At 46.5% G+C, this 14,288-nt stretch overlaps 2 protein-coding genes across 20 annotated transcripts in view; one reads left to right on the top strand and one right to left on the bottom strand.

Moving 5' to 3' along the window:
• LOC310669594 (uncharacterized protein) overlaps positions 1 to 14,288 on the bottom strand; it is a 570,356-nt gene that overhangs the window by 9,818 nt on the left and 546,250 nt on the right. The window lies entirely within an intron of this gene.
• RAPGEF1 (Rap guanine nucleotide exchange factor 1) overlaps positions 964 to 14,288 on the top strand; it is a 107,320-nt gene continuing 93,995 nt past the window's right edge. For 4 of the 19 annotated variants that reach the window (XM_083423437.1, XM_083423440.1, XM_083423428.1 and 1 more), the window contains exon 1: positions 972 to 1,677. In XM_083423437.1, coding sequence (XP_083279563.1) covers positions 1,653 to 1,677 — 25 coding nt within the window. In that variant the 5' untranslated portion in view covers positions 972 to 1,652. Of the gene's footprint in view, positions 1,678 to 14,288 lie in introns of all 19 variants that reach the window. The other 15 variants (XM_083423442.1, XM_083423438.1, XM_083423436.1 and 12 more) reach the window with 11 other exon arrangements.

Here is a 14,288-nt window from a genome sequence, read left to right as displayed (position 1 = left end):
GGGCAGAAACCTTGGCCTTCTAGATGTTATCAAATGATGGCTCCCATTAGCCCTAGCAAGCACAGCCAGGGATGGGCAATTGTAGTTCAGCAACACCTGGAGGGGTAACAAAGCTTCACTACACCTGGTCCACAGGCAACCCAATTGCCCCTGTGTTGAGTTGGTTATGGTGAGAAGTCACCTTGAAACTTTATAACTGCTCCTTAGTAGACACATAGACTGCAGTCCTATCCATGCTTACTTTATTAGCGTTATTTGCATTTATTTATAACCCATTTTTCCTCCAAACAGTTCAAGGTGCTGTATGTGGTTCTCCCTGCTGCTCCCCCTCCCCCCATTTAAACCTCACTCAGCCATGAAGCTCACTGGGTGACCTTGGACGTGTCACTGCCTCTCAGCCTAATCTACCTCACAGGGTTGTCATTAGGGTAAAATGGGGAGAGGGTGACTTATTTATGCCACCTTGAGCAACTTGGGAGTAAAATAAAACCTATTATTGACAATCCTATATATGCACTTCCCTGGGAGTAAGCTTCTGCTGGACTCAGCGGGGCTTAACACAGGATTTCCTTGGAGGGGTTTACTCCTGTGTAGGCAGTGTTTTGCCCTGAGGGACCCGCCTCTGACTAGACAGGACTTTCTTGTTGTTTAGTCCTGTCCGACTCTTCGTGACCCCATGGACGAGAGCAGGCCAGGCACTCCTGTCTTCCACTGCCTCCCGCAGTTTGGTCAGACTCATGTTGGTAGCTTCGAGAACACTGTCCAACCATCTCGCCCTCTGTCGTCCCAGCATCAGGGTTTTTCCAAGGAGTCTTCTCTTCTCATGAGGTGGCCAAAGTCTTGGAGCCTCAGCTTCATGATCTGTCCTTCCAGTGAGCACTCAGGGCTGATTTCCTTAAGAATGGATAGGTTTGATCTTCTTGCAGTCCATGGGACTCTCAAGAGTCTCCTCCAGCACCATAATTCAAAAGCATCAATTATTCCGCGATCAGCCTTCTTTATGGTCCAGCTCTCACTTGCCTTTTTGCCCCACTGAATTCAACAGGGCTTCCTCCCAAGCAAGGTCACAGCGCCCGCTTCCCCGGAGTAAGGCTTGCTAAATTCTGTGGGGCTCCCTTCCTAAGCAGAGAGGCTGGTTCATGACGGGGCGAGGCCTCCCCCCTGCCCCACTGAGTCCAGTGGGGAGGGGGGTTCCCTGCCTCCCAAGGCAGGCTGCCATCCAGCAGGGGAAGAGAAGGCGAGAGGCCTTTTCCTTCCCCTTAGCCACCGCCACCGGCTCCACTGCCTTCTCCAGGGCGGGCAGCAGGGCGCGCTGTGCGGCCTCCTCTCCAGCCTCTCTCTCTCACACACACCGGGGCCCGGCCGAGGGAGGGGAAGCGAGACGAGGCGGCGGCGACCGAGGAGGAGGAGGACGAGGAGGCCGGGCTGAGCCGCTCGTCTTAGGCCCCGCTGCGGCGTCTTGAGGCGGAGCAGACTGGCTTCCTTCCCGCCCGGCTCGGGTGTTCCCTCGCGGCGGCAGCTTCGTCGTCGTCGTCGTCTTCCACCTCCGCCGCTTCCTCCAGCCGGGCTGGGCCTCTGAGCCCCGAGCTCCCGTCCCAAGCCCCCCTCTGCAGGCGGGCGGGATCGGAGCCCAGCCCCGGCGCGGCCGCGACATGTCCGGCAAGATCGAGAAAGCAGGTGGGTGGACGGCGGGAAGGCCGCTGAGAGAAAGGGGGCAGGGGGAGGCCGTCCGCCTTTCCTCAGTCGGCGGGGCGGTATTTTGGGGACGGGGGGGGGGAGGGAAATTGTGTGGGGTGGGGGCGCACTAGAGACCAGGGCTTTTCATTCACACACCGTTTTGGTTCCTGATTTCTTTCATCAGCTGGATTTATATGGGTCTGAGAGAGAGAGAATCACACAGACACACACGCCCCCCCCCCCGCCCATGCTCAATGGAGGCAGCCCCCACCCGGAAGGGTCTGGCCGCCTTACAGAATATAGTAATCCTCCCGCGCCCACGGCAGAGATCCATTGAAGTTCGACTTTCCTCTTGTCCCCTTCTCCTTTTGTTTTTCCTAAAAACGTTTTCCTCTTGCCCCATAGAATAGCAGCCCCATCTCTTTTCATTTAAAAAAAAAGTCTTCTAAATGCCAGAGAGTAGTAGGCCCTTTCCTGCCCTATAGAAGAGCAGCTTTAAAAAAATATATGTAAAGGGTAAGGCTGCAAATCATAAATAGCAAATGTGAGAGATGCACACACACATACCCCCCAGTATAGGGAGCCCTGTAGAAAAGGCGTCTTTCCTACCCCCTTTGGAGGAACACACCCCCTTTCCCCCTTTTTTATTATTAAAAAATGCTGTTTCTAATACTGTGGAGTAATCAGGGTTCCTGCCTCATGGCACTGCTGTCAGTCCAATAGGACACATACGTTTGGGGACTAACTCAAACCATAGGTCCTGGGATGCTCCTAATTTCCTCACATATAATGCTCTTTATTTTATGCATAGAATCAGAGCCATCTTCCCTAAGTTCAGTATCCCCCTGATATTTGCATACAGCCTTTTTCCCTCCTGTGGAATAATTCCTATTGCACCCTGTACAGCTATTTGTTTACTCTTTCAGTCCTGTAGGAGGGTGCTATAAAACAGGTTTACTCCTGCCCCATGGAATAGCGGCTCTACATTCATGTACCCCGTTGTAAAAGACATTGAAGGCTTCTTGACCTATAGGGGGGACTTGCACCAAGCCCCACATACTATTGGGAGGGTTTCTCAAAACCAATCTTAAAAGAATGAACTGGATTCCCCCCCCCCCCCAAAGGACACTCTTTATTTCTCAGGCCTGTGTGTCAGGTATGCTCCCTCCCTCAGAACTATATAAGCTTCTCAACTTCTTTCAGCACAGAACCATTCAGAGCAGAGTTCCTCCTTCCCCATATGGCAGCAGCAGCAGCACCTTTCCCCGAAACTTCATTCAGAACAGACTCTTTCATATAATCATAGAATTGTAGAGCTGGAAGAGACCCTGATGATCATCTAGTCCAACCCTCTGCAGTGCAGGAATATGCTTCTCTCCCATATGGCAATTGGACCTGCAGCCTTGGCATTATCAGCACCACGATGTAACCACTTTCATAGTGCAATACAGTAGATAATCTTGTTTCCTGACCCGAACAATCATCTCCAGCTTCATAAATCAGATTCTTCTTATTACTGATGGTTTCCCCAATGCCACAGAGTATCTTGTTTTTCTTCCAACTCTATAAAAAACCCAGCTCTCATGCTTCATAAAGCTCTGTAAAACAAACTTCATTCCACTTGCAGATTAACACTTTTTCCCCACCCTGACCTGGGCCTTTTAAATAAAATCTATAGTGTAAATTCATCCTAGTACAGTACTGGATAAAGAGTTTATTCTTCCAACTCTTTATTTATTTATTTATTTATTTATTTATTTATTCATTCATTTATTGCATTTATATTGCAGCTTTTCTCCATGGAGCTCAAGGTGGTGTGCATGATTCTCCCCCTCATCATTTAATCCCTACAATAACCATAGAAGGTAGAACAGGCTGAGAGGCAGTGAGTGGCTTAAAGCCATCCTGTGAGCTTCATGCTGAGTAGGGTTTTGAACCTGGGTCTCCCGGGTCTTAGTCCGACCCTTTAACTACTATAGCACATTGGCAACCCAGTGCCCTCCAAATATTTTGGACTCCCATCAGCCCCAGCTTCGTTGAGTCCTATAAAGCAGACTTTGTGGGGGAGCTTTCTCAGGTAGTATTTAAGGGGGTGGTATTAATTTCCACTGACCTACTGTATTTCACTATTAGGATTTGGTGGTATTTGGTGGTGTTGGGCTGGGACTGTGGAGGTCCGGGTTTATAGCCACACACAGCTATGAAAAGTTTTATCTGTAGATGCTACTTCCCAAGGCGCTGGGTCGGTCTGATGAGAGTTGTAGTTCAAAATATCTGGAGGATATCAGATTGAGGATGTGTGGTTTACACGAGTAACCTGTCAAAGACCTTTGGCTTTCTCCCTCATCCCTCCAAACAGGGTCCTTTGCAGGTAGTATGGAACAACAGAAGGAGACTTCTTGCATTCATGTATATGCTTATCCTCTATTGATTAGCCTCATGAAAGTGTTCTTTGGCATTTTCTTGATATTTGCAGAAGCCCCACAGACTTAGAATTTCCAGAGTTTCTGCTCCTGATTTGCGGTATGAAACTGGTGGTGACTGGGGGAACTGGTGGGTGTTTCCAGATGTGACTGATATTGGGGTGTAGGTGGGGAAATGCCTGTCCCAGCACCCATTGAAGGGGGGATGGGGTTTTCCTGCTGAATTGCATTGCCACTGAAGTTTGAACAGAGAGGTATGAGTTGAGGCCTCCTGTGAGGGGAAACTCCAAATGGCACTTGAAAGAAATTTTCTACTTGTTTATATATTTTTCTTGCTTTTTTGCATGCGTTGAGAGGGGTGCACTAGAAATTAGTTTCTCAAGTCTTTCATATGATTTCTGAAAACTAATACCCACTGTTCTGAAAGTTGTATTTTTGCACATTTATTAGCTAAAAACAAGGCTGTTAATGAGTGGCATAGCTTTGTGCATAGTGACAGATTTTTAAATTCTAAATGTCCTGTTTAGTAGAAAGAGTGTAATATATTCTCTTAATATTCCTTCCTTCCTCTTCTTTGTTCTCCAGAATGCTGGATCTGGCTGGGATCTCCCTCTCCCTAGTCTTGAAAAGAGAAAGGTTAGGAAGACATTACTCTGCTTGAAGCAGTGAACTGGGAAGCATTTAACTGGGATGCCTAGTGGCACTTCAGACTCCTAAAGGGTCTCCTCTGATTTTAAGCTGTATCTGTTTACAGCTGCTTTTCGGTGTACCAGAGGTGTTATATTTAAAGATTCAATTAGTGTTTTGCAAATCAAGCAGTGCATTTATTTGGTTTCATTATGTAGCATTTAATTAGCAGAGAGAAATCAATGTTGTATTGTGTTCTGTGCTGTAAGGACTCTCTGGATATCTTCCTTGGGGGAATGTACAGTAACAGTTGTGGTGTCATGCCACCACCCTTTCCCCACCAAACAGGCACTGTTCAGACCTGTCTGTCTCTACTTGCTTGAAAGGCATAGAGAGATTTCTGGGGCTGATGATTTTTAAATGCTTTTTGTCTTGACTTCTTAGCTCTGTGCAGCATCTGAATCTGTCTTCCTGTGATAAGGTTTTGGAGGGACCCCATGGAAATAAAAAGTGACTTGGATTTCCTAGCAGCTGATTTCAAGTACTATGCACTGTGCAAATCGTGTCTCTTGTACCAAGTACGGTAACTGTCTAAAACAAGTGAGCATCCCATTGTGTCAGAGGTCAGATTGTTCCCCAGATACTGATTAATTGATAGTAATATCTTCTGAATGCTTGGAGCAGAATACTGTGACAGAGGGACACGGGTGGCGCTGTGGTCTAAACCACTGAGCCTCTTGAGCTTGCAGATCATAAGGTCAGCAGTTCAAATCCACCCAACAGTGTTGAGCTCCCGTTGCTTTGTCCCAGCCCCTGCCAGCCTAGCAGTTCGAAAGCATACCAGTGCAAATAGATAAATAGGTACCACTGTGGCGGGAAAGTAAATGGCCTTTCTGTGTGCTCTGGCACTCGTCATGGTGTTCTGTGTGCCAGAGCTGTTTAGTCATGCTGGGCAGTTGACCTGAAAAGCTGTCTGCAGATAAACACTGGCTCACTTGGCCTGAAAGTGGAGATGAGTGCCATACCTCATAATCAAATTTGACTTAACCATCCTTTAAGGGGTCCTTTACCTTTACTTTGCGTGTGTGCGTGTGTGTGTGATGAATAAAGCAACTGTATATAAAGCAACCTAGGGCAATACTTTTCAGGGGATCTCCCATTCCTTCGGTTAGGGGGCGAAGCAGTAGCCAGGATCAAATGCAGCCCTTTGGGCTTCTGTCCAGTCCTTAGCTCTCTTCCCAGGCTGTCATTCCCCTCTCAGGCTTCCTCCATGCCCTCCTTGAGTACTTTTGCCTGGCTAGGATGTATCCTTAAACTGTGCCATAGCTACCTGTTTGTCTGGGTAGAGGCATGGAAAGGGAGTATTGAAGACTCTGGCCTTTGTACAGCTTTGATGAAGCCCACTGTGCCATTGTCAGAATTACATCTGTTGCCCTCCTACTAGTGTCATCTTGCTCCCAAAAAGTTGCCTATGAAGCAATGTAGACTGAAAAGGATTCCCCAACCCAGGGGTAAAGGAAGGACACAGGGGTTTGCCTGATGCTGTTGGGAGGCAAGGATCCCCGCAGCACTGTGGAGCACTGTGAACCTCTGGTGAAAGATTAACTGGCTGTCCCAGCAGGTTAATTGGAGAAACGAAATGTCATGTCAGCCTGCCGTTACAGGACAGCTAGACCTGGCTGTTCTTTCTCTTCCTGGCTGCAAATAATAAGCCCAGGTACTATATCTTGAAAGACAGCTAGCAACTTCTGCAAGCTTATTTGCAAAACTGCCTTCAAACCAGGGGCTTTGGAATCTTTTTCAAGAAGTTGGTGTGGTAAAGGTAAAGGACTCCTGGACGGTTAAGTCCAGTCAAATTCGACTGTGGGGTGTGGCACTCATCTCCGCTTTCAGGCTGAGGGAGCCAGTGTTTGTCCGCGGCCAGCTTTCCGTGTCATGTGGCCAGCAGGACTAAACTGCTTCTGGTGAAAAGGAACACCATGCACGTGGTGCATGAGCGCACGGAAATGCTGTTTACCTTCACGCCACAGTGGTACCTATTTATCTACTCACGCTGGTATGCTTTCGAATGCTAGGTTGGAAGGAGCTGGGACAGAGCAACAGGAGCTCACCCAATCACACAGATTCGAACTGCTGACCATACAATCAAGAAGTATTATCAAAAATCAAGGGCACATTCCAGCCAAGAAATAACACTCAGGTGTGAAGGAGGGCCAGTGAGGGGTGTGGCCTCAGAGAGGGTGCATGGCTTGGGGAGTATTCCAAGGACCAGAAAGAGAGGCCAGGAGGCTGCATTTGGCTCCTGGGCTTGAGGTTCCTCACCTCGTTTGGAATTTGCAAGGCTCATTTCGCACCTGGCTATTAGCCACTTGCAACCAAGTGAAGATGACCAAGCGAAGGGGAGCAGGATGGTGTCTGACTTCATCATCTGGAGGTGCATGGCTGGGGATCCTTGGATCTTGACTGTGTTCACACACTACTAACACATCCTGTAGAGTTCTATGGGTTATGTTTTATCTGCACAATCCAAATGAATTTCAGTAACCAAAAAGTCATATTGAAAAATACGACTTTTGAGCTGTCTGGCCCCAAAATGGCAACTAGGCATTTCATTTTGGTGACTGTAACCTTGATTTAAGAAGCCATTTGGTGCCTAGCTTATAATATTTGAATTTCTAACATTGCTCTGTTGAAAGTAACAGGTGGTTATGAGACTGATTCTATGCATGCTTATTTGAAAGCAAGCCTTGTTGAATTTGATAGGATGTGTACCCCCAAGCAGGCATATATAGGGTTGCAGCATTTACATCATCTTAAGGTTAATTAATCCACAGTAATTGATCTTACGCAAGCTTGCTTTGTCTATAGGAGTATTTCGCAAACTTTTGATAGTTGAGGCATGCTTCTTCTAAATTAAAATGGGAGGTTCCCCCTGTTTCTTTTTCCAACAGGCTTATTTTTTAAAGCATTGAAGCAGCTTCACCTCCTGTGTTTTTGTCAATAGGCAACCAGCTTCAAGGGTGGGTAATTCTGACGAGTGTGCACACTGGGAGTGATTAAATGTCTCAGCTGCTTCTAATGTAAAGACTTCAGAAGGGCAGTAGCTCAGTGGTAGAGCGTCCCATATTCCATCCCCGGCATCGTCAGGTAGGGCTTGGAAAGACACTTATCCTGGAGACCCACTGCCAGTTAATGCAGGCAATATGGTAGGGTTGTCATATACAGTATTGAAGAGCAAAAAAGAGGACACATTTGCCAATTTCCAAAGGATGTTCATATTTCAGCACCATATACTACTGTTTGAAGCAAACACACTCCCCAGAAATTTTTTTATTGGTTGTGGGAGTCCCATGGGATATTGCATTCAGAGGCTCTGGGCAAAATCTCATGTCTTAACCACACAGTGTTGTTGTGAGGGAGCTTAGGCTAACATCACTTTGAGCTTTTCAGACTGAGCCCAATTTAGATTTTTACAACATAATGTGTCAGAACAATACTAGCCTAAGTGCATACTGTCCCTCCCTTTAAAAAGGGAATGATTTTCAGAGCAAAATGATACTTTCTTTCCCTTTCCAAAGAGACATTAATGAAATCTCCTACCATGAAAAGGTGGGGTGGGGAGCAGACTTAAGCATAACGCGTCTTCCTAAAGATAAACAAAGCTTTCTTGATTGGCCAAGAACACCCCCCCCCCCCCCCGCTTCTGTAGAAATTTAGGGAAGTGGGAATTTGGGAACGAATCCTGATGGCCCCAAACAGAAAGAAAAAAGCTGATTCTCTCCCCACCCCTATAGTAGTAAATAACCCTCTTCCCCCACCCTAAAGAAAAATGATATTTCCTCTCCCACCGGTCCGCGCTCCCAACTCTCCCACACTTAGCCATCTGCTTATGGTAAGTTCCAGAAGGGCCGTTGCATCCTCACAGCCTTTGGTGGGCCAGGTGGGGAAGCAATAAGTTCCACACCCAGCACACCAGGTCCATCTTGGGACCTTCCTCATTCCCATCACTATAACTAATTGTAGGAAGAGAAAACACAGAGGCAGACATTTTCCAAAAATTTAAAAATCTGCCTGGACAGTAATTTCACCCCTGAAAAAGAGGACATGTCTGGCAAAAACTGGACGTATAGCAACCCTACTGTATGGAGGATATTGACCCAAGGAATCTGACTCATACATAGGAAGTTACCTTTTATGAGGTTGATGAGGTAAATCATTTGGAGATGCAGAAAGTGGCCTCATTATTAAGATTTTCCCATAATCTAGTAAATTACAACTGCAGAAGATACAAAACAAATAAGTAAAATAATTATGGGTCCTTACCCACCCACAAAGGACAGTAGCCCCTGCCAGCTCTCACCTGGGATTTTTCCTTTCTCCTCCCAGTCTCTCACCCTGGGAGACCAAAATTTCCAGGGGTCTCTCTCCATCAACCACAGCTAATGATGGCTACTTGACTTTCAGTTTCACCAATTTTTTAGTGGCAGAGGGGGAAAAAAGATTAAAGATTTTCAAATACAGGAGTTCCTATAATTCATTTTAATATTTCTAGTCCACCATAAATCAAGCCTTCCAGTTTGCTTTAGATACTTTAAGAATTACGGTAGTTCCCTCTCTGTTTTCTCAACAACAGAAAGTGGTACTCAAAAATTTTCAAATTTTAGATTTTCCCCAGCAGATTTGGGGCGGGGGAGGGGTGGTGTCTTGTGACAGTTTCTTCATCCCAGAGATGTTTTAAAATGAGAGGATGTGATTCTTATTTACCTATAAGGTGACTGTGTGGCATTTTGGCATGATGGTGTTACTCCATAGCTTGCCAGCTCATCCTATCATCTGTCCAAAATGCAAGCATAGACAGCAGGAAAACGGCTTTGATCCAGGTGTCTTGAGGTTGACTCCCAGATCACCGTGATCTCCAGAGTGATCTGTCTGAATTTTAGAAAATACCACATACCGTAGATTCTGGCGTATAAGACGACTTTTTAACCCTGGAAAAGAGGTTAAAAAGTCGGGGGTCGTCTTATACGCTGGGTATGGGAGGCATGGCGTGGAGCCTGCCCCCCTCTTGCTGCTGCTGCGGCAGCTCTGAAACAGCAGCAACGGGCAGCAGGCTCCGCGCCGCACCGGGAGAAAGCCGCCTGGCGCGGAGGCCCCCCCCCCCGCTACTTCGGAAGTAGCAGCAGGGGCTGCGGGCTTCGCTCCACACCTGGCGGCTTTCTCCCGGCATGGAGCTGCCCAGCGTATTAGGCAACTGGGCTCCTAAGACGAACCCTCAAATTGCAGCTGCCAATTTGGGGGGTCGTCTAATACTCCCAGTCGCCTAATATGCCGGAATCTACGGTAATTATCTTCTGCCAGTTGCAGCTAGCAGAAACACAGCTAAATCGCCATTCCTCTCTCCCAGAAGTGGCCCCAGGGATGCTCAAGGGATTGGAGTCTGTGAACTCTGATGCCAATTTACCCTTATCTGCACCTCCTAGGTTGATGTGTGGATCAGAATAACAAATTATTCCTTCCTTATTTTGTAGTTATCTGAATTTTGAGATTGTTATTGACTTTTAAAAGGTGTTTAAAATGTATATTTTATAATGAAATATTTAAGAAATAACTACACTGAGATAAAATACATGCTTGGGTATAAATTTCATTTTTCCAAAATAACATTTTAATGTAGACATGAGATGGAGGCAATTTATGAATGGAAATCGAAATGGACAAGAAATCTGTATACTTGGCACTCAATCCTGGAAATAACTGGCAGGCTTGCACTAACACTGTGATCAGCTGATTTCTGCTTTCAGGCTGGTGCAAATGTATCTTACTGCTCACCACATGGCAACAAGCTGTATGTATGAAATGTACACCATGGGTTCAGTGCATAGCTTTCACATCTGGTAAACATTGAGTGCTGATGTGTGGTGAGGGAGAGCCGGCTTGGACATCAGAAGAGTCTGGCTCCTGGATCAGGCCAAAGGCTTGTCTAGTCCAGCATCCTGTTCTCCCAGTGGCCAACAAGAGGCCCATGATGGGAAGCCTAAAAGCAGGACCTGAATGCAATAGCATTTTCCCACTTGTGATTCCAGCAACTGCTGTTCAGGGGCAGATTGCCTCTGATAGTGGAGGCAATTGAAAATAGTGTTGAAAATACTGTGGTTATAATCTAAAAAACAGTATTGCTAAAATAAACAAAGTAGCCGACCGACTCATTAAGGTAACACTCGGATGCCTGTTCGGGTGTAAGAAGGGAATGTGTGTTTTGTGTTATTGGGATGGGGAGGGAGACAGCTGGAGTCTAATGGAATGCAAGGCAGCTGGCTTGTGACGTAACCAAAAAGCTGAATTTGGAAAGAATTTCTAAATTTATTATCTGGGTGTGGACAGTTCCCTTAGGCTCACCATCAAAGAGAAGAGGGGCTCAAAATCTGGCTAAAAATATCTGTTGGTGCAACCCGGCTGCCCTTTTTGGCAAGAGATTTTTCTCCCCCATGTATCCTGAACCCATAATTTGCTTTTTCCAATGTAGTTGTTGCTGCCAGACTCTTCCGATGACAGAAAGGCAACGGTTAGTTCTTCATGTGGGATTTGGTCCTACACGAGGCAGTGATGGCCACCATCTTGGAGGGCTTTAAAAGAGGAATAGGCATATTCATGGAGAAAAAGTCTATTGCCTCTACTGTTGGAGGCAGTGTACCTCAGAGCACGGGTTGCTGAGAATCACATGTGGTAAGAGTGCTAATGTACTCAGGTCCTGCTTGTGGCTTTCCCTTGGAGGCAGGAGTGGGGGACCTATAAACTTCCAAATGTTGCTGAACTACAATTCCCATCACACCTAACAAACACGGCCAGTGGCTAGAGATGAAGGGAGTTTCAGCAACATCCAGAAGGCCAGAGGTTCTCCACACCTTCTCTAGGGCATTTGGTTGACCACTTTTAGAACAGAATGCTGGACTAGATGGGCCATCAGGACTTTTCTTGCATTGTTATGTGAGTGTGCTGTTGATTTCCTTAAGACATCTACTCTGCTTTGCAGTGCTTTGAGCCATAGAGTGGGAATGGGGAACACGCAATGCTCCAGATGTTGTGGACACCCAACTCCTGTCAGTCCCTACCAGCTTGGCCAGTAGCCAGAGATGATGAGGGTTATGGCCCAGCAAAATCTGGATGGCCACAGATTGGCCAACAAGTGTCATATAGTTTTGTTTTGGTCATATGTCACCAATTTGAACAACATTTGGCAATAGACCAATTTACACTCCTTCTGGGGACAGGTAGCTCACTGCTAACCAAAAGACACATCTAGGTACTTAAGCTGCATTCAGTCTGGCGGAGAACAAACTCCCTAATAGTGCTCAGACAAAAACTTGACACCCCACCCCAAAGTTTGGAAGCTACCTCCGTTCTTTTGAACCAATTTCTGAGATTTTCAGAGTTTCCCACTGCCACCAATGTGGGTCAGTAGCTCTGGGAAAAGTACCATTCCCAGCTCTCCTTGCATTTGGCATGCACAGCACTGGCTTGACTGTTCTTGGCCATCCCACAATCATTCTGCGGGCCATCTGGGTGGAGCTTGTGAGATACCAGTGGACTGCTGCCTCCACCTTTAGCTTCTCTGGAGTAGACATCTCTTTGGTCTGATCAAGCAAGGCAGTTCTGTTCACTCTGAACCAGAATGCACAATCTGAGGACTGTATGCAGCCCTCAATAGCGTTTTTGGGGTGGCTCTCAGCAACATTTGACACCCCCCCCAACCTAATGCTGCCTTCCTAAAGCTTGGTGAGCAAGGCACTGTGCTTTGTGAAGGAGGTAGGAGGACTCCCAGTCCCTGCCATAGCCTTGTGCCTCCTTCCCAAAGCCTGATACCTTGTATAGCTGACTTTGGGAAGGCAGCATGGGAACAGGGTGGGGCATCAGATTTTGGACTCACTCCCTAGCCCCTGTGCACGCAACTAGGCAGTGTGTGGCCCACAGGTTCCGTGTTGAAGTACTCTTGCATCCCACTTGGTATGAAAAGTTGGACTGCCCTGAATCTTAATGATCTTCACTTACAAAGGGTTGTAGCAGGGCATTGCCTGCAGGGTATGACTTTTTCAGAAATATGCAGGTCATTAAAGAATTGCAACTGTGTGGGCAGCATAATTGTGAACTAATTCCATTCATTAATTACTCTGCAACTATCTTCAGCCCTGGTTCCTTTATTTATCCATTCATATTCTGTGTTTCCAGAAAACCATTCAAAGCTGATGACAATTGAAATCCGTAGAAAAGGACAGACACACCCCAAACAATCCATTGTGTACAATGGTCATGAACAACTGATTGCATTGAAAGGTCTCAGGAGTTTATTTAGTGCCTTCCGTGGGTTGTTTCGTCCTTGCGAATCTCTTACAGTTTTCTGAAGTGTGTTTTCTAATCCAGTGAACCTCTGTACATGTCTGTGGTCTGAATGGCATTAAAATAGCCTGAGGAATGTACTCTGTATTTAGAAACCAGTTCTGTTTTTTTCAAAAAAAATTGCCAACTGTCATGCAGAGAAAAGCTCAAGGGGAAATCAATAGTTTAGCTAGGATGTGCCCACTAGGTTCAGGCTCATAAGCTTCTGCCTAGCTCTCTGCTTTCCAAGCTTCTGAAAAGAGAAGCTTGATTTAAAAATAATGATATTTGCAGACAATTTTCATTCTTATCCTTAAAAAAAGCTTACTTTTAGAGCAAGGTGTGAGGAAATTGTGGCCCTCCGTGTATTGCTGGACTCCAGCTACCATCAGCCTTGCTCATGTTGGCCAGTGGTCTGCAATATTGGAAGTTGTTTGTCTTCTTATTGTTTTGCTCTGTCCGTCTTGGGAGACAATGGAAGAGTGTGCCTTTGGGAGTCAAACTGTTGGAGAGTTACAGCTCTTGCTGTGGCTGTAGAGATTGATACAGGAGAGGCATGTTTTGTTGCAGTTGTGGCAGATGAAGGCATCTGGTTTTGCTGCTACAGGTGCGCCATAGTGTTTTTTCTTTCTGTGCTCCTCCCAGTCATTTCTCCTTTGGTCACTGCTGTGGATACATCACCTGACTGTCTGTCTCCAAGCACTGTAATCGTCTGCAAGGAATTCCCATATGGCAGGGTTAATGTTGCCAGCCTTCATACAACATTTGTGGACATCTTTGTAATGCAGAATTGGTCTGCCAACAGGCCTAGTACCTGAAGCATGCTCCCTGGAGAGCACATCCTTGAGGATCCTGTGATCTTTCATTCTGTGTACATGACCAAGTCAGCCTAGACCACACTGAAACATAAGTGTGAACATGCTAGGAATGTTGGCTTGGGAGAGCACATCACATGCCATGTGATGCATTGAGGCATCACTCCTGGCAAGTTGCCCACGACTCACTTCCATAGAACAGTGTGCTCAACATGCAAGGCTGGTAGACCTTAATCTTAGTATTGGTTGTTAGCATCACATTCTCCCATACCCTTTTGGAGAGGCAAGTCGTTCCCTTGCCAATATGCTTGTCCATCTCAGCATCGATGGAAAGGTTGCTGGTTATGGTGGAACCCAGGTAGACAACATTTCCCAC

Source organism: Podarcis tiliguerta (genome assembly GCF_965153285.1).
Source record: "Podarcis tiliguerta genome assembly, chromosome: Z".
Taxonomy (NCBI): Eukaryota; Metazoa; Chordata; class Lepidosauria; order Squamata; family Lacertidae; genus Podarcis; species Podarcis tiliguerta.
This window is presented reverse-complemented; position numbering and strand designations above follow the sequence as displayed.